Below are 20,232 nucleotides of genomic sequence, written 5' to 3'. Positions count from 1 at the left end.
CATGCCCTCTTCACGACTGTCTTAGTATGTTTGGATCATGATAGCTCATTGTCGATGTGGACACCAAGGAACTTGAAAAACTTGTGTCCCGCTCCACTACAGCCCTGTCGATGTTAATGGGGGCCTGCTCGGCCCGCCTTTTCCTGTAGTCCACAATCAGCTCTTTTGACTTGCTCACATTGAGGGAGAGGTTGTTGTCCTGACACCACACTGCCAGTTCTCCTCCCTATAGGCCGTCTCATCGTTGTCGGTGATCAGGCCTACCACTGTTGTGTCGTCAGCAAACGTAATGACGGTGTTGGAGTCGTGTTTGGCCACTGGGTGAACAGGGAGTACAGGAGGGCACTAAGTACACACCCCTGAGGGGCCCCAGTGTTAAGGATCAGTGTGGTAGACGTGTTGTTTCCTACTCTTACCACCTGGGGGCGGCCCGTCAGGAAGTCCAGGATCCAGTTGCAGAGGGAGGTGTTTAGTCCCAGCGTCCTTAGCTTAGTGATGAACTTTGTGGGCACTATGGTGTTGAACACTGAGCTGTAGTCAATGAACAGCATTCTCACACAGGTGTTGCTTTTGTCCAGGTGGGAAAGGGCAGTGTGGAGTGTTATTGAGAGTGCGTCATCTGTGAATCTGTTGGGGTGGTATGTGAATTGGAGTGGGTCTAGGGCGTCCGGGAGGATGCTGTTGATGTGAGCCATAACCGGCCATTCAAAGCACTTCATGGCTACCAACATGAGTGGTACAGGGCGGTAATCATTTAGACAGGTTACCTTCGCTTCCTTGGGCACAGGGACTATGGTGGTCTGCTTGAAACATTTGGTATTACAGACTCGGTCAGGGAGAGGTTGAAAATGTCAGTGAAGATACTGGACAGTTGGTCCGCGCATGCTGTGAGTACACGTCCTGGTAATCCGTCTGGCCCAGCGGCTTTGTGAATGTTGACAAATGTCTGGTAGGCTCGCATCACTGGGCAGCTCGCGTCTGGGTCTCCCTTTGTAGTCCGTAATAGTTTTCAAGCCCTGCCACATCCGATGAGCGTCAGAGCCGGTGTAGTAGGATTCAATCTTAATTCTGTATTGACGCTTTGCTTGTTTGATGGTTTGTCTGAGGGCATAGCAGGATTTATTATAAGCGTCCGGATTAGTCTCCCGCTTCTTGAAAGCGGCAGCTCTAGCCTTTAGCTCGATGCAGATGTTGCTTGTAATCCATGGCTCCGGTTGAGATATTGATGTACGGTCACTGTGGGGACAATGTTGACGATGCATTTATTGATGAAGCCTTTTGGACTCCAAGGTTATCGGACCGACCCATAGGTCAACTGCCAGTGGTTTGTTATGGTTTGTTTTGCATTTAGGGATTTAAACATCAACAAACGGCATTAACCAACTGACGAGGCTTGAGCAGAACTGAGAGAAAACATCCTCATCTCTCTCTCATTCTAATTAAACTGGGGTGATTTGATTTGAATCCTGAAAAGATGAGTTGTCTATAATCTCCTATTATATATTCATTAAAAAGCTTTGCACTCTGTTCTGCTACAGGGCCCTACCAGGTCCTTTCTTTCTGAAGGATATCTGGGGTCACACTAACATAACAGCCATCATAGAGTAGACCCCCTTCACTAGATAGGACTAGTCATCAGGATCAACAAATTGCATGCCTCTTAAACTGTGTTTCCATCAGAGCCGTGATGCCCATCTGATAGTAGCCATCTCAACAAGCTACCCTAAACACTTTAGTGGAATAGGTAAAGAGATATTGTGGTGGCAGAACGATGGTGTCTGTCTTTACCGGGTTGTCCTGTTCACGTCGGTTTAGCGTACAAACTAAAGGAATTCTGTCAGATAGCATGAGATGATCAGATCTGGATTACTGTATGTGTGGTTGTGAGTTTGTGTTTCTTTTCCCTCAACGGTCTGTCTTCTAATTTGGTGGGCTTTGGCTGTGTAAAATCAGCATTACCAAACTGCCTTTGTAGCTGCCACGTCCTCCTGTGAATAGCTAGTGTATTTGTGGCGAGATGAAGACACTACTTCTTATTTAATAGAGGCTCTCTGTAAGTCTTTTTTAATTCTGACAAGACGCGGATTTAAAGGTTATGATTTATGTCCCATCGAGTGTCTAAGGCACTGTCCAGAGGAGGGAGAGGACAGTGCTGGCTAATGCATTCATCTGTCGCTCCGCAGATCAGTGAACAAACGCAATAATCGCCCATCAACTGTAAATCCAGATATCACTGTAGAGGAGGGATTTCATATTTATCCCCCCCCACCCAGGGGTTATCAACACCCTCCTACACTTTTAGAGCGTAAACTGCTCTCAACACTACTCACACTCTCTCCGGGCACACCTGCAGGTACACACACAAGCGCAGGCACACACCCATGTAGCATGTACTACACTCCAACTCCCCGTCTCTCCTCACATGTTCAGCACGACATGACATACTCCCCCAAACATAGAGAAAGCATGCCAGGTAACAGATGCTAGTTAGTTAGAGGCCCCTGGAGAACCACTTAACTTAACCACACTCTGATATGGCTGTTGCAATGTGTGACTGTTTTGACAGTATTTAGGGAATGTGGTGTGTGAAGGTTGTTAAAGAGTCAGTGAACACCCTGATTGGCGTGTGTGTTTCCCCGATGAGACGTGTGTTTCCCAGATGAGACGTGTGTTTCCCCGATGTGACGTGTGTTTCGCCGATGTGACGTGTGTTTCGCCGATGTGACGTGTGTTTCGCCGATGTGACGTGTGTTTCGCCGATGTGATGTGTGTTTCGCAGATGAGACTCTGTACTGTAGATGTGGAAGCCTATTTCACTTCCCCCAAATCCGTAAGATCTAAGATAACTCAAGTAATCTGTAATTAATTGTGATGTTTTTTTCTGAGGATTTGTTAGTTGCCAATTTTACATCTAAGGTGTTTGGTGCAGTATTTCCCAAGTAAAAAAATGCAGGACATGTTGTCTTATGCAAACAAAGTGGGAGCTGCTGGACAGGTCTGTCTCACTGTCTATGCTATTGGATAGAGAGCAATCACCGCAGCTGTTCACCCCATGTTAGTGGGCAAATGGCTCAAATCAAAACACATCCTTCATTTACCCGTTGTGACGCAACGATGTTCCAAACTCAGTTTCGGATGAGACTGACTTTATGACCAAAATATTCCTATTTACACTTTGTAGTTAATTGTGACACTGGAATAACGGACTCAATGCCACATAAGCTGTTTTCAAAGGGATTTGTTGCTTTTTAAAGGCAGTAGCTCTTTAAATAGCCAAGAGGCAAGATGCAAGACAAGCCCTTAAGCTCTGCTCTTATCTGTTCTGACTATAAGAAGATATACTGTACAGTACACATTCTCTGTTGCTCTCTGCACACCCCCACCCGTATAACCATGTTTCATCTAACACAGTTTAGGAGGTGTTTGCATATGAGAAAAATGTACCCACTTCCCCCTCTCCACCCCCCCACCCCCACCCCCAACCCCCAGCTTCATACACATCCATTAATCACACCGTCTGACATGCAGATGTTTCTGCTCATTCAGCTTGTGTGTGTTCTAGATGCGCATGCCCCTGTATGAGACATTAAACAGCATAATTACATGTTCAACCTGAAAGGGATTGATGTTAGTATGATGTTTGTTATATCCCTTTCATACTAAGACGTTTTCCTGCCAACTTTATCATTTCCTCCTTTTCTTTATGCCTGAAAGATCAAAGCCAAAACTTGTATTTCCGTCAAACAACCCATTAATGATTTCGGTAAAGTTTTGCCAACAGCTTAGTATGGAATGTACTATGCCCTTAAACGTGTGATGGTTGCTAGTCAGCACCTGTTAACCATACCCCTCCTGCCAGCTCTAACCTTTGCGAGGCATGTCACTGCACTGTTTTCTAAACCACAAATAGATGGATCCAGAAAGATTTACTGTGTGTGTGTGGGGGGGGGGGGGGGGGGGGGGGGGGGTAATGACTGAATTATTAAAATATTGGAATAAGGTAGGCTAATGCAATTGAAGGCATGTATCAAATTGTTGCTTACTGAAACTCCTAGTCCTTGCAATAGAATTGAAGCAATAGCCTACCCGAGTGTGGTCAACTATATCATTTCAGAACCGGTATCGCGCTACTTTGAGACAAGCATGGGGACTCATCTTGATAAATCAATAAATTAATTAATTAATTAATGTTTTCCTTGAATCTCCATTTGGATATTGGTTAGGCTACAATTAGGCTGGGGAAATATTAGCTACGTTGAGGTGAGTGTTGCTCCTGATCATCTTGTCTAGTTTGCTCATTTCTCAGAACATTTTGCCATGTAATGTAGTTTAAAAAGTGGATGATTTTGCTCTTCACTGGCAGTCGTTTAGCAGCCTAGACCTACTCCCTACCAAAACAGCCTGTGACGTCACTGACTTGTCTGATAATTAAACAATGCCATTTTGTTTAACTGAATCTCTGTCTGTATAGGCTATTTGGCTAATTGGTTTCTGGCTGGGCAAATTACGTGGTGGTATAGTTTATCTATTAGTTTTCTCATCTATCACATATAAGAAACATTTAGCGTGCAATAATGTAGACAAAATCACGTATAGGCCTATTATTTAGCTCGATCGCATGTAGGCAACTCAAACACCTGCGGAGGTTGTGAAATATTTGAGACTCGCATGCTTTTGAAAATAGGATTGTTCATATTTTGTATCGGTATCCTGATGAAGGTAAGACCCTTCACTGGCTTCCTACCAAAGCGGGTTGAGGGGAGGAAGAAAATGGCACATGGATTTAAAAAAAATCATGGGCTTGGGCTTAGTCTCAAAATATAACTTTGTTATATGACAGCGTTCTATACGTTTCCTTACACAAGTTGTGTGGGAAAAATATTTGTTGTGTTTTAATATTCCATCATATTCATCCGGGTAGGTGTGTCTTGCCTGTTTAATTAACAAAATAACAAGCTATTGATTTACATTTACATTTACATTTAAGTCATTTAGCAGACGCTCTTATCCAGAGCGACTTACAAATTGGTGAATTCACCTTCTGACATCCAGTGGAACAGCCACTTTACAATAGTGCATCTAAATCATTAAGGGGGGGTGAGAAGGATTACTTATCTTATCCTAGGTATTCCTTGAAGAGGTGGGGTTTCAGGTGTCTCCGGAAGGTGGTGATTGACTCCGCTGTCCTGGCGTCGTGAGGGAGTTTGTTCCACCATTGGGGGGCCAGAGCAGCGAACAGTTTTGACTGGGCTGAGCGGGAACTGTACTTCCTCAATGGTAGGGAGGCGAGCAGGCCAGAGGTGGATGAACGCAGTGCCCTTGCTTGGGTGTAGGGCCTGATCAGAGCCTGGAGGTACTGCGGTGCCGTTCCCCTCACAGCTCCGTAGGCAAGCACCATGGTCTTGTAGCGGATGCGAGCTTCAACTGGAAGCCAGTGGAGAGAGCGGAGGAGCGGGGTGACGTGAGAGAACTTGGGAAGGTTGAACACCAGACGGGCTGCGGCGTTCTGGATGAGTTGTAGGGGTTTAATGGCACAGGCAGGGAGCCCAGCCAACAGCGAGTTGCAGTAATCCAGACGGGAGATGACAAGTGCCTGGATTAGGACCTGCGCCGCTTCCTGTGTGAGGCAGGGTCGTACTCTGCGGATGTTGTAGAGCATGAACCTACAGGAACGGGCCACCGCCATGATGTTGGTTGAGAACGACAGGGTGTTGTCCAGGATCACGCCAAGGTTCTTAGCGCTCTGGGAGGACGACACAACGGAGTTGTCAACCGTGATGGCGAGGTCATGGAACGGGCAGTCCTTCCCCGGGAGGAAGAGCAGCTCCGTCTTGCCGAGGTTCAGCTTGAGGTGGTGATCCGTCATCCACACTGATATGTCTGCCAGACATGCAGAGATGCGATTCGCCACCTGGTCATCAGAAGGGGGAAAGGAGAAGATTAATTGTGTGTCGTCTGCATAGCAATGATAGGAGAGACCATGTGAGGTTATGACAGAGCCAAGTGACTTGGTGTATAGCGAGAATAGGAGAGGGCCTAGAACAGAGCCCTGGGGGACACCAGTGGTAAGAGCGCGTGGCGAGGAGACAGATTCTCGCCACGCCACCTGGTAGGAGCGACCTGTCAGGTAGGATGCAATCCAAGCGTGGGCCGCGCCGGAGATGCCCAACTCGGAGAGGGTGGAGAGGAGGATCTGATGGTTCACAGTATCGAAGGCAACCGATAGGTCTAGAAGGATGAGAGCAGAGGAGAGAGAGTTAGCTTTAGCAGTGCGGTGCGCCTCCGTGATACAGAGAAGAGCAGTCTCAGTTGAATGACTAGTCTTGAAACCTGACTGATTTGGATCAAGAAGGTCATTCTGAGAGAGATAGTGGGAGAGCTGGCCAAGGACGGCACGTTCAAGAGTTTTGGAGAGAAAAGAAAGAAGGGATACTGGTCTGTAGTTGTTGACATCGGAGGGATCGAGTGTAGGTTTTTTCAGAAGGGGTGCAACTCTCGCTCTCTTGAAGACGGAAGGGACGTAGCCAGCGGTCAGGGATGAGTTGATGAGCGAGGTGAGGTAAGGGAGAAGGTCCCCGGAGATGGTCTGGAGAAGAGAGGAGGGGATAGGGTCAAGCGGGCAGGTTGTTGGGCGGCCGGCCGTCACAAGAAGCGAGATTTCATCTGGAGAGAGAGGGGAGAAAGAGGTCAGAGCACAGGGTAGGGCAGTGTGAGCAGAACCAGCGGTGTCGTTTGACTTAGCAAACGAGGATCGGATGTCGTCGACCTTCTTTTCAAAATGGTTGACGAAGTCATCTGCAGAGAGGGAGGAGGGGGGAGGGGGAGGAGGATTCAGGAGGGAGGAGAAGGTGGCAAAGAGCTTCCTAGGGTTAGAGGCAGATGCTTGGAATTTAGAGTGGTAGAAAGTGGCTTTAGCAGCAGAGACAGAGGAGGAAAATGTAGAGAGGAGGGAGTGAAAGGATGCCAGGTCCGCAGGGAGGCGAGTTTTCCTCCATTTCCGCTCGGCTGCCCGGAGCTCTGTTCTGTGAGCTCGCAATGAGTCATCGAGCCACGGAGCGGGAGGGGAGGACCGAGCCGGCCTGGAGGATAGGGGACATAGAGAGTCAAAGGATGCAGAAAGGGAAGAGAGGAGGGTTGAGGAGGCAGACTCAGGAGAAAGGTTGGAGAAGGTATTAGCAGAGGGAAGAGATGATAGGATGGAAGAGGAGAGAGTAGCGGGGAGAGAGAGCGAAGGTTGGGACGGCGCGATACCATCCGAGTAGGGGCAGTGTGGGAAGTGTTGGATGAGAGCGAGAGGGAAAAGGATACAAGGTAGTGGTCGGAGACTTGGAGGGGAGTTGCAATGAGGTTAGTGGAAGAACAGCATCTAGTAAAGATGAGGTCGAGCGTATTGCCTGCCTTGTGAGTAGGGGGGAAGGTGAGAGGGTGAGGTCAAAAGAGGAGAGGAGTGGAAAGAAGGAGGCAGAGAGGAATGAGTCAAAGGTAGACGTGGGGAGGTTAAAGTCGCCCAGGACTGTGAGAGGTGAGCCGTCCTCAGGAAAGGAGCTTATCAAGGCATCAAGCTCATTGATGAACTCTCCGAGGGAACCTGGAGGGCGATAAATGATAAGGATGTTAAGCTTGAAAGGGCTGGTAACTGTGACAGCATGGAATTCAAAGGAGGCGATAGATAGATGGGTAAGGGGAGAGAGAGAGAATGACCACTTGGGAGAGATGAGGATCCCGGTGCCACCACCCCGCTGACCAGAAGCTCTCGGGGTGTGCGAGAACACGTGGGCGGACGAAGAGAGAGCAGTAGGAGTAGCAGTGTTATCTGTGGTGATCCATGTTTCCGTCAGTGCCAGGAAGTCGAGGGACTGGAGGGAGGCATAGGCTGAGATGAACTCTGCCTTGTTGGCCGCAGATCGGCAGTTCCAGAGGCTACCGGAGACCAGGAACTCCACGTGGGTCGTGCGCGCTGGGACCACCAGATTAGGGTGGCCGCGGCCACGCGGTGTGGAGCGTTTGTATGGTCTGTGCAGAGAGGAGAGAACAGGGATAGATAGACACATAGTTGACAGGGTACAGAAGAGGCTACGCTAATGCAAAGGAGATTGGAATGACCAGTGGACTACACGTCTCGAATGTTCAGAAAGTTAAGCTTACGTAGCAAGAATCTTATAGACTAAAATGAATGAAATGGTACAGTACTGCTGGAGTAGGCTAGCTGGTAGTGGCTGCGATGTAGCTAACCTAGAAAATCGCTCTAGGCTAAACAATTGACTTAGATACAAAGACGGCTATGTAGCTAGCTAGCTACGATCAAACAAAACAAACCGATTTAATTTGGATTGCGCAGCCATGGCTGCACAGACCCATAACATAGGCCTAATTAAACTCAAAATATGATATTCCATTCTTTTGAAAGTATGTTATATTAGTCTTATGTTACTTAAGACCTAACATGACGTAATAATGGATTTATTTTTCAAGGTGTATATTCTCAAATAATTGTATTAAAATAGAAGCGCACCCAAATGCACACCACAACTTCCACTTCCACTATATGTGTGTTCGAGTGTGTCTCCTAGCACTCAGTTATCTGTTTGGTACTGGCTGGAGGATGAGGAAAACCACCAGGCAGCCACATCCTACACTATGATGACTCTGCTATCGTCTCATTATGTTTTAATAATCCATCCCTATGATTACTCTGCTATTAACTCATTATGTCTTAATAATCCATCCCTATGATTACTCTGCTATTAACTCATTATGTCTTAATAATCCATCCCTATGATTACTCTGCTATTAACTCATTATGTCTTAATAATCCATCCCTATGATTACTCTGCTATCGTCTCATTATGTCTTAATAATCCAGCCCTATGTTTACTCTGTTATCGTCTCGTTATGTCTTAATAATTCATCCCTATGTTTACTCTGCTATCGTCTCATTATGTCTTAATAATCCATCCCTATGTTTACTCTGTTATCATCTCATTATGTCTTAATAATCCATCCCTATGTTTACTCTGCTATCGTCTCATTATGTCTTAATAATCCATCCCTATGTTTACTCTGTTATCATCTCATTATGTCTTAATAATCCATCCCTATGTTTACTCTGCTATCGTCTCATTATGTCTTAATAATCCATCCCTATGTTTACTCTGCTATCGTCTCGTTATGTCTTAATAATCCATCCCTATGTTTACTCTGCTATCACCTCATTATGTCTTAATAATCCATCCCTATGTTTACTCTGTTATCATCTCATTATGTCTTAATAATCCATCCCTATGTTTACTCTGCTATCGTCTCATTATGTCTTAATAATCCATCCCTATGTTTACTCTGCTATCGTCTCATTATGTCTTAATAATCCATCCCTATGTTTACTCTGCTATCGTCTCATTATGTCTTAATAATCCATCCCCATGTTTACTCTTCTATCGTCTCATTATGTCTTAATAATCCATCGCTATGATTAGTCTGCTATTGCCTAATTACAGTATATCTTAATATATACTCGGTATAATGCTGCCATATGGTTGCAATCAACCCTACTGTAGTCTGTCCATTCACTGCTTTGGTTTAATGCTGTGGTGTGGTGGAAATCTGTGGGTCTTTTGTGGTTTTTCCCAAGACTTCAGTTCAGTGTAAGCTCTTCATCTCTCTAGCAGACAGTGAGTTTGTCATATTTGGTGTAGATCTTTCCTGCAGTCAAATAACCAAAATCGCCCTCTATTGGCCTCATTGTAAAACCAAATGCATGCTTTTCAACCGTTCGCTGCCCGCACCCGCCCGCCCGACTAGCATCACCACGCTGGATGGTTCCGACCTAGAATATGTGGACAACTATAAATACCTAGTTGTCTGGCTAGACTGTAAACTCTCCTTCCATACTCATGTTAAACATCTCCAATCAAAAATGAAATCTAGAATCGGCTTTCTATTTTGCAACAAAGCCTCCTTCACTCTCACAATTTAGTTTTACTTGCATTTAAGAGCAGTTGGAGGCCACGGAAGGAGAGTTGTATGGCATTGAAGCTTGTCTGTAGGTTAGTTCTTCTTCTTATGGGCACCGTCCCACCTGACCAACATCCGGTGAATTTGTAGAGAGCGAAATTCAAACGCAGAATTATAAATATTTAACTTTCATAAAATCACAATTGTAATACATCAAAATAAAGGTTAACTTCTTGTTAACCCAGCTGCTGTGTCAGATTTCAAAAAGGCTTTAAAAAAGCAAACCATGCGATTATCTGAGGACAGCCCCCTGCTTACAAAAGCATGAAAAACACATTTCAACCAGGCAGGTGTGCCACGAAAGTCAGAAATAGCGATATAATAAATGCCTTGCCTTTGACCTTCTGTTGGCACTCCAAAAGGTTCCAGATACATCACAAATAGTCCTTTTGTTTGATAATGTCCTTCCTTATATCCATAAAAACTCAGTTTAGCTGGCGCGCATCAGTCAATAATCCACCCAGTTTCCCAACATCAAAATGCATACAAAATGAATCCCAAACGTTACTAATAAACTTTTCCAAACCAGTCAAACAATGTTTTTAATCAAACCTTAGGTACCCTAATACGTAAATAAACGATACAATTTAAGACTGAGAATTGCTATTGTCTTTACTGGAGAAAAATACCAAAGAACGCGCTCTCTTCCATGTGCTTGGAAACACTACAGCCAAATTGGGAACCACCTATTAAAACTACAATTTCTGGCTCATTTTTCCAAAAACCAGCATGAAACTCTTTCTAAAGACTGTTGCCAACTATAATCTGGGAGGATTTTGCCTTATAATAAAAGTGACAGCCATTGAGAACAGTGATAGGCTGAACTTTATTTTTTTTTGGGGGGGGGTTTGTCCTCAGGGTTTTGCCTGCCATATCAGTTCTGTTACACTCAAAGACATAATTTGAACAGTGCTATAAACTTTTGAGTGTTTTCTATCCAAAAATAATATGCATATCCTCGCTTCTGGGCCTGAGTAAGAGGCAGTTTACTTAGGGAACGCTTTTCATCCGGACGTGAAAATACTGCCCCCTACCCAAGAGAGGTTAACACAGTTAACGAAGGGCCAGAGGTATACAGAATGGTGTCGTCTGCGTAAAGGTGGATCAAAGAATCACCAGCAGCAAGAGCGACATCATTGATGTATACAGAGAAGAGAGTCGGCCTGAGAATTGAACCCTGTGGCACGCCCATAGAGACTGCCAGAGGTCCGGACAACAGGCCGTCCGATTTGACACACTGAACTCTGTCAGAGAAGTAGTTGGTGAACCAAACGAGGCAATCATTTGAGAAACCAAGGCAATTGAGTCTGCCAATAAGAATGTTGTGATTGCTTTGTTTCGGCTTTCATGCTGCATGGATTGTGTACTCATTATTACGGGTCCCGTGTATTGCTGTGTACTTGTTATTACGGGTCTCGTTCCGTGTATTGTTATTATGGGTCCCGTGTATTGTTATTACGGGTCTCGTCCCGTGTATTGTTATTACGGGTCTCGTCCCGTGTATTGTTATTACTGGTCTCGTCCCGTGTATTGTTATTACGGGTCTCGTCCCGTGTATTGTTATTAAGGGTCTCATCCCGTGTATTGTTATTACGGGTCTCGTCCCGTGTATTGTTATTACGGGTCTCGTCCCGTGTATTGTTATTACGGGTCTGGTCCCGTGTATTGTTATTAAGGGTCTCATCCCGTGTATTGTTATTACTGGTCTCGTCCCGTGTATTGTTATTACGGGTCTCATCCCGTGTATTGTTATTACGGGTCTCGTTCCGTGTATTGTTATTATGGGTCCCGTGTATTGTTATTACGGGTCTCGTTCCGTGTATTGTTATTATGGGTCCCGTGTATTGTTATTACGGGTCTCGTCCCGTGTATTGTTATTACGGGTCTCGTCCCGTGTATTGTTATTAAGGGTCTCATCCCGTGTATTGTTATTACTGGTCTCGTCCCGTGTATTGTTATTACGGGTCTCGTCCCGTGTATTGTTATTAAGGGTCTCATCCCGTGTATTGTTATTACGGGTCTCGTCCCGTGTATTGTTATTACTGGTCTCATCCCGTGTATTGTTATTACGAGTCTCGTTCTGTGTATTTATTAGTGGTGTAACCTCGCTCTTTGGTTTGGGTTACATCTGTGTGTTTTTGCATACATGTTTGTTTTGGGCTTCGTCCCCGTGCCTTTCATGGCATGTTGTATTTTTGGGTGTTAGAGGTGTTAGAGGTGTGTACTTTTGTTTCAAAGTAGATTTGTTTAAGATGACCAAAAACACTGTCACCCTAATTTAGCCCACTGCAGTAAAATGTTAAAATATCAGGAGAGATAAATCATGCATTTTTTTTAATAGAAACTCCCCACTGAGCTTTTTGTTATTTTAATAATTTTTGTTCAAATTCAAGCATTCACTTCTTAAAATGGTAAATGCATTTTTTTTATGCAGTAAACAAACTGAAGATGTCCAAGGTTGTCTTTGCAGGGGGCCAAAATAAATACAATTATTCTGGGAATAACAACAACAAAAAATGATGTCTAGGTTTTCTGTCATGTTATATGCTACTAAACACACTGCAACGCTGAATCCAAGCAACCAACCACTTCAATATTGTGTTCTACACATAAAATTAACAAATCCCATTCACCTTGCAATCTCATCAAAATCAAATCAAATTTATTTATATAGCCCTTCGTACATCAGCTGATATCTCAAAGTGCTGTACAGTAACCCAGCCTAAAACCCCAAACAGCAAGCCATGCAGGTGTAGAAGCACGGTGGCTAGGAAAAACTCCCTAGAAAGGCCAAAATCTAGGAAGAAACCTAGAGGAACCAGGCTATGTGGGGTGGCCAGTCCTCTTCTGGCTGTGCCGGGTGGAGATTATAACAGAACATGGCCAAGATGTTCAAATGTTCATAAATGACCAGCATGGTTGAATAATAATAAGGCAGAACAGTTGAAACTGGAGCAGCAGCACGGTCAGGTGGACTGGGGACAGCAAGGAGTCATCATGTCAGGTAGTCCTGGGGCATGGTCCTAGGGCTCAGGTCCTCCGAGAGAGAGAAAGAAAGAGAGAATTAGAGAGAGCATATGTGGGGTGGCCAGTCCTCTTCTGGCTTTGCCGGGTGGAGATTATAACAGAACATCGTCAAGATGTTCAAATGTTCATAAATGACCAGCATGGTTGAATAATAATAAGGCAGAACAGTCATGTGGTGAAATCCATTTAGCAAACCCACGCGCTGATCACATGGAGATCAGCTGAGCACTTTCTGGACCCGCCACTCTACAAGGTGCATTGTGTGACTTCCTGTGACCCTGCCGAGAGAAATTGTTTTTGATTTGTGAAGTGACTGTCAAATGTCTGAAGCAGTAGGCGCTGAGGAGTGTTTCCTGGAAGGGCTCTTTTTTACTGGTTGCTTTAGGCTCAGCAGGCTTGATGTGGTCTTAGACAGCATTGTCCCTCTCTGCTGGATCCCACTGGGGTCTCACAGAGGGGGGTTACCAGTAGCTGGACACAATCACAATCTACCCACTCACTCCTTCGCTGCTGCAAGCCACAGCGTATCGGTCGTTTCTCACCGACAGACATGTTTGCACCTGTAAGACATCAGGTGAGGCCTCTTCATACTTTCACATTATTGGCCAACTGAAAGCATATGCAAAGGTGAAATTGGTGATAATGGGCTGTTTTTCTATGACAATATAGAGGATGCTACACTGTTTTGGACCTATAACAACACAAAATAGATCATGACAACCATATCAGAGCACAGGGTGATTCCAGTGTGTTTTCAGGACGTCTATCGTAACCCACTTCAATGTGAATTAGAAGTGTTCCGAATCTCTCTTATTAGGTTTTTTTCAGAGACGTTACTCATGTTGCTGTCACCTTCAATTTAACTCGACTGAACAGGCTGCCCCAGGAGCCCAACAGAAGACTATTTTTCATGTTACAATATAGTAGAGAAATATCCTTTGTAGTCCTTAACTTTACTTAAGTCTCGCTTTCGTTTTCACTCTCTATCCCTTGCACTCTTTTCTTCCTCTCTTTCAGCCCTGAGTCCTTGGATCTCTATTTTCTCCCACCCGGGCGTGAGAGACTACTCCCAACTGACCCTTGATCTGACCAGGAATGAGCTGATAGTGGGTGCAAGGTAAGAATGCATTCCTTCATTTATCTCTTGATCATTTATCACTTAAGCAAAACACTCTGCCTGCCCCTGCACTTCGCTGCTGCTGAGAATTCCTCACTTTCTATCATAGACAATGTTGAAATAAATTCAAAAGTGGTAATCGTGTTAAAGGGGGTCTGAACTTCCTGATTTAACTTTGGTTCAATTATCCTCATCAGGAAATGAGACTGAGAACCAGATTTGGGCCATGTTTTGATGTGGGTGTTCGAACATGAAAAGCGTTTGTACTTTCACTCTGCCAAAACAGCACACAGTTAGTCACTCACCCTTCTAGATAACTTGAAACAGTCTAACCAGGTCTTGTGTCTGGAGCTAGCCTCGACTAGCTAACAAGCTAGCCAACTTCTTTCTCCAATTAGCTTCAGCCGGTTGGTGTGGGACAGTGGCTATAAAAATAAATTATGCAATTATATGGCCGCTATCTAAATATGCCATTCTGTTGTGTGTTTTTAATAAAACACACAACAGAATGGCATATTTAGATAGCGGAATAGGCCTAGCCTAAATCATTTATTTTCTATTTTGCAGCTCAGGCGGTTATTCTAGACAAGGCTGTCTTTATCGTTCTCACACAAGTCATTTGCTGAATGCCCAAGCCTATACTACGCCATATACTGGTGTAACTTCGTTATTGAATGCAGTTCTAAAACTAGCTCTAGACTTTTATTTTCAAATGAAGCCGGAAGCTGCAAAGAAAATCTCATGTCTGGGCTAGAGTTGCTTGATTGACAAGCTAACTTCAACTAGCTACATTTGGTTCATAGCCTTTGCAGATGCAACAAGACTGACAAAAGTTTCAATCGATTAAAAAGATCTGTAACTGAGTAAAGGGAGACATGTGTAAATGTAAATTTATAGTCATACGTTTACAGATCTAATTTAACATTTATATTTCATGTTTCGCACATGGCTTTTCTTACAATCCTAACAATTTACTATGGCTTTTCTTACAATCTTAACAATTTACTATAGCTTTTCTTACAATCCTAACAATTTACTATGGCGTTTCTTACAATCTTAACAATTTACTATGGCTTTTCTTACAATCTTAACAATTTACTATGGCTTTTCTTACAATCTTAACAATTTACTATGGCTTTTCTTACAATCCTAACAATTTACTATGGCTTTTCTTACAATCTTAACAATTTACTATGGCTTTTCTTACAATCTTAACAATTTACTATGGCTTTTCTTACAATCTTAACAATTTACTGTGGCTTTTCTTACAATCCTAACAATTTACTATGGCTTTTCTTACAATCCTAACAATTTACTATGGCTTTTCTTTCCATCCTAACAATTTACTGTGGCTTTTCTTACAATCCTAACAATTTACTATGGCTTTTCTTTCCATCCTAACAATTTACTATGGCTTTTCTTACAATCCTAACAATTTACTATGGCTTTTCTTACAATCCTAACAATTTACTATGGCTTTTCTTACAATCTTAACAATTTACTATGGCTTTTCTTTCCATCCTAACAATTTACTATGGCTTTTCTTACTATCCTAACAATTTACTGTGGCTTTTCTTACAATCCTAACAATTTACTATGGCTTTTCTTACAATCCTAACGATATGTACCGTCAACCTTTTGGCAGCTATCTCGCTCCATAGTTGCTCTCCGAACTGATGATCACTTGGGTTCTGCCAGCTGTGGGCAGGATGGAAATAAACACAAATGTTACGGTACCCTTCATTCTGTGAAAAATCACTTGTTCATATTTATCTCGCAAATCTCAGTTTTGGACAAGAATAATTTTATGACCAAAATTATCCTATTTACACTTTGTAGTCAATTTTGATACTCGAATACATGTTTTCTACCAGATAAGTTGTTTATTGCCTTCAGTTGCTCTTTAAGTAGTTTGTTGAGGCTTGTTTGACAGGGCCTGGTCTGGAATTTGGCAGCTGGACGTTTTGAAACAATGTCTAGCTCCAGAGTTGTTATATGACTGCAGAGAATCAGTAATGGGCTGCCAGAAAACATGTGGCGAGGCATCATTTGTCAGTTCTTTCTATTTAGTTTAATACAATATATTGATGCTAAGCGTTAAAAACACAGTCGAAGTGCATCACCACTCTGGGACCTGTGGTGCCATTTCTGACTCACTGTAACAGAAAACACACACAACTGCCATGTAAACTAAGTGTTTATTAACTGTTTGTTTAAACTGTTATTTCCTCTCTGTCATTTTTACACAGAAACTTCCTCTTCAGATTGAGTCTCAACAACGTGTCTCTCATCCAGGTAAAATAAGTCCACCTTCTCTCTTCTCTTGCTGTGTGTTGTCCAGTTACATATAATCTGATTACAACAAAAACAACTAATCAGTTATTCCAGCAAAAATATTGTAATCAGATTGGATACTTTTGAGAAACTCGGATTACTTAGATTACATTTCAATTCCAAAAGGATCTTTGTGTAAAAGTACATTATGACATCATTTCTGTTTTCTCAATGACATTCAGTTCAGCCTTTGGAAAAAAGGTGCCAGTTTGAAGTTAATTCCACTCGAACGAGTCTGACCAAAAGTCAGTCCACTATGATGACACACCAAATGCGTTTGGTGGATCCTTTTTTGTCGTCGTCTTATGCCTCTTAAAGGGTAACTCTCAACCCCAATTTCCGCCTTTGCCCTTACCCCTTCAAATGTTCAAAACATGCATTCAGGTGAGAAGTAGTAGTTGGGGGGAATTGCTAGTAAATGTTCATTTTGGGGGTGGGTAAAGGTAGTTGTACCTGATTCCAAAAGTTTCTCACTAAAATATACCAGGCACGCTCTGATAATAAAATGATGTCCAGGGACGTATTTGCTTATGATGCACATTTAACTCACAGTGTTAAGGCACTTATTTGCTGACATATATTGCCACTTGCTGTGTAAATTCGAATCCCCCATGGGACATAAAATAAATGTGGACTCACATTTATTGCGGTATTGTGTTGGGAAGAAAAGTGCAATCATCACCTTGGAAATGAAGATTAATTCAATCCAACTCACATTGCAATATTTACACAGTAGCTCTTTTTCCAATGGTCAAATTAACTCAGATTGGTCTTGGGTACTGTATAAAAACCTACAACTACTACCAGGGCATCCCTTCTCACAGACATGCTTTCACTTTTCAGAATTACAAGTGTGTGGCAGGCAATAAATAATGTAGATAAAGGATTTGAAAAAATATATACCTGCCTGAGGACTCCCGAGTGGTGCAGTGGTCTAAGGCATTGCATTGCTGTGCCACTAGAGATTCTGGGTTTGAGTCCAGGCTCTGTTGCAGCCGGCCGCAACTGGGACACCAGTTGGCGCACAATTGGCCCAGCATCATCTGGATTAGGAGAGGGTTTGGCTGGCAGGGATGTCCTTGTCCCGTTGTGCACTCCTATGGCTGGCCGGGCGCAGTGCACGCTGACACGTTTGCCAGGTGTACGGTGTTTCCTCTGACACATTGGTGTGGCTGGCTTCTGGGTTAAGTGGGCATTGTCTCAAGAAGCAGTGCGGGTTAGTTGGGTTGTGTTTCAGAGGACGCATGGTCATAGGGGAAAAATACAATGACTTGACATGACCAACATTGTCATCTATTTCTTGTTACGATGGATGTAGCTTCGATTATAAACATATAATCGTGATAGCCTACATTTTGTTTTCTTCATAAAAGCACATAGATGTGTATGAAACGGTAATCAAAAACTTTGAATGAAGTCATATGCAGAAATCTGCCTAACTGCCTTTTGAATTTAGTCAAGGAAGCATCATGCAAAATGTAATGGTACACTCCACTTACCAAGGCCATTGCCAAATAAAGCACACGGTATCCTGCTTTCATAGTGAGCGTTGAGGCGGTACCACCCAGCACATCTAGAAGGGAGTGTATTTCATACTGAACCCCTTCCTTGAGTCTGTACCACCCAGCACATCTAGAAGGGAGTGTATTTCATACTGAACCCCTTCCTTGAGTCTGTACAACCCAGCACATCTAGAAGGGAGTGTAATTCATACTGAACCCCTTCCTTGAGGTGGTACCACCCAGCACATCTAGAAGGGAGTGTATTTCATACTGAACCCCTTCCTTGAGTCTGTACCACCCAGCACATCTAGAAGGGAGTGTAATTCATACTGAACCCCTTCCTTGAGTCTGTACCACCCAGCACATCTAGAAGGGAGTGTATTTCATACTGAACCCCTTACTTGAGTCTGTACCACCCAGCACATCTAGAAGGGAGTGTACTTCATACTGAAACCCTTCCTTGAGTCCGTACCACCCAGCACATCTAGAAGGGAGTGTATTTCATACTGAACCCCTTCCTTGAGTCTGTACAACCCAGCACATCTAGAAGGGAGTGTAATTCATACTGAACCCCTTCCTTGAGGTGGTACCACCCAGCACATCTAGAAGGGAGTGTATTTCATACTGAACCCCTTCCTTGAGTCTGTACCACCCAGCACATCTAGAAGGGAGTGTAATTCATACTGAACCCCTTCCTTGAGTCTGTACCACCCAGCACATCTAGAAGGGAGTGTATTTCATACTGAACCCCTTCCTTGAGTCTGTACCACCCAGCACATCTAGAAGGGAGTGTAATTCATACTGAACCCCTTCCTTGAGGTGGTACCACCCAGCACATCTAGAAGGGAGTGTATTTCATACTGAACCCCTTCCTTGAGTCTGTACCACCCAGCACATCTAGAAGGGAGTGTATTTCATACTGAACCCCTTCCTTGAGTCTGTACCACCCAGCACATCTAGAAGGGAGTGTATTTCATACTGAACCCCTTCCTTGAGGTGGTACCACCCAGCACATCTAGAAGGGAGTGTATTTCATACTGAACCCCTTCCTTGAGTCTGTACCACCCAGCACATCTAGAAGGGAGTGTAATTCATACTGAACCCCTTCCTTGAGGTGGTACCACCCAGCACATCTAGAAGGGAGTGTACTTCATACTGAACCCCTTCCTTGAGTCTGTACACCCCAGCACATCTAGAAGGGAGTGTATTTCATACTGAACCCCTTCCTTGAGATGGTAACATCCAGCATATCTAGAAGGGAGTGTACTTCATACTGAACCCCTTCCTTGAGGTGGTACCACCCAGCACATCTAGAAGGGAGTGTACTTCATACTGAACCCCTTCCTTGAGGTGGTACCACCCAGCACATCTAGAAGGGAGTGTACTTCATACTGAACCCCTTCCTTGAGGTGGTACCACCCAGCACATCTAGAAGGGAGTGTACTTCATACTGAACCCCTTCCTTGAGGTGGTACCACCCAGCACATCTAGAAGGGAGTGTACTTCATACTGAACCCCTTCCTTGAGGTGGTACCACCCAGCACATCTAGAAGGGAGTGTACTTCATACTGAACCCCTTCCTTGAGGTGGTACCACCCAGCACATCTAGAAGGGAGTGTATTTCATACTGAACCCCTTCCTTGAGGTGGTACCACCCAGCACATCTAGAAGGGAGTGTATTTCATACTGAACCCCTTCCTTGAGTCTGTACCACCCAGCACATCTAGAAGGGAGTGTATTTCATACTGAACCCCTTCCTTGAGGTGGTACCACCCAGCACATCTAGAAGGGAGTGTACTTCATACTGAACCCCTTCCTTGAGGTGGTACCACCCAGCACATCTAGAAGGGAGTGTATTTCATACTGAACCCCTTCCTTGAGGTGGTACCACCCAGCACATCTAGAAGGGAGTGTATTTCATACTGAACCCCTTCCTTGAGTCTGTACCACCCAGCACATCTAGAAGGGAGTGTACTTCATACTGAACCCCTTCCTTGAGTCTGTACCACCCAGCACATCTAGAAGGGAGTGTATTTCATACTGAACCCCTTCCTTGAGTCTGTACCACCCAGCACATCTAGAAGGGAGTGTATTTCATACTGAACCCCTTCCTTGAGTCTGTACCACCCAGCACATCTAGAAGGGAGTGTACTTCATACTGAACCCCTTCCTTGAGTCTGTACCACCCAGCACATCTAGAAGGGAGTGTACTTCATACTGAACCCCTTCCTTGAGGTGGTA

General features: G+C 44.1%; 1 protein-coding gene across 13 annotated transcripts in view; it reads left to right on the top strand.

The window, feature by feature from the left end:
• The window catches only part of LOC135547586 (semaphorin-5B-like), a 294,439-nt gene that overhangs the window by 115,652 nt on the left and 158,555 nt on the right, over positions 1-20,232 (top strand). For all 13 annotated transcript variants that reach the window (XM_064976720.1, XM_064976725.1, XM_064976724.1 and 10 more), the window contains 2 exons: positions 14,056-14,155; positions 16,405-16,450. In XM_064976720.1, the coding sequence (XP_064832792.1) occupies positions 14,056-14,155; positions 16,405-16,450 (146 nt within the window). The remainder of the gene's footprint in view (positions 1-14,055; positions 14,156-16,404; positions 16,451-20,232) is intronic.

The sequence above is a fragment of the Oncorhynchus masou genome, chromosome 10 (assembly GCF_036934945.1).
Source record: "Oncorhynchus masou masou isolate Uvic2021 chromosome 10, UVic_Omas_1.1, whole genome shotgun sequence".
Classification (NCBI taxonomy): Eukaryota; Metazoa; Chordata; class Actinopteri; order Salmoniformes; family Salmonidae; genus Oncorhynchus; species Oncorhynchus masou.
This window is presented reverse-complemented; position numbering and strand designations above follow the sequence as displayed.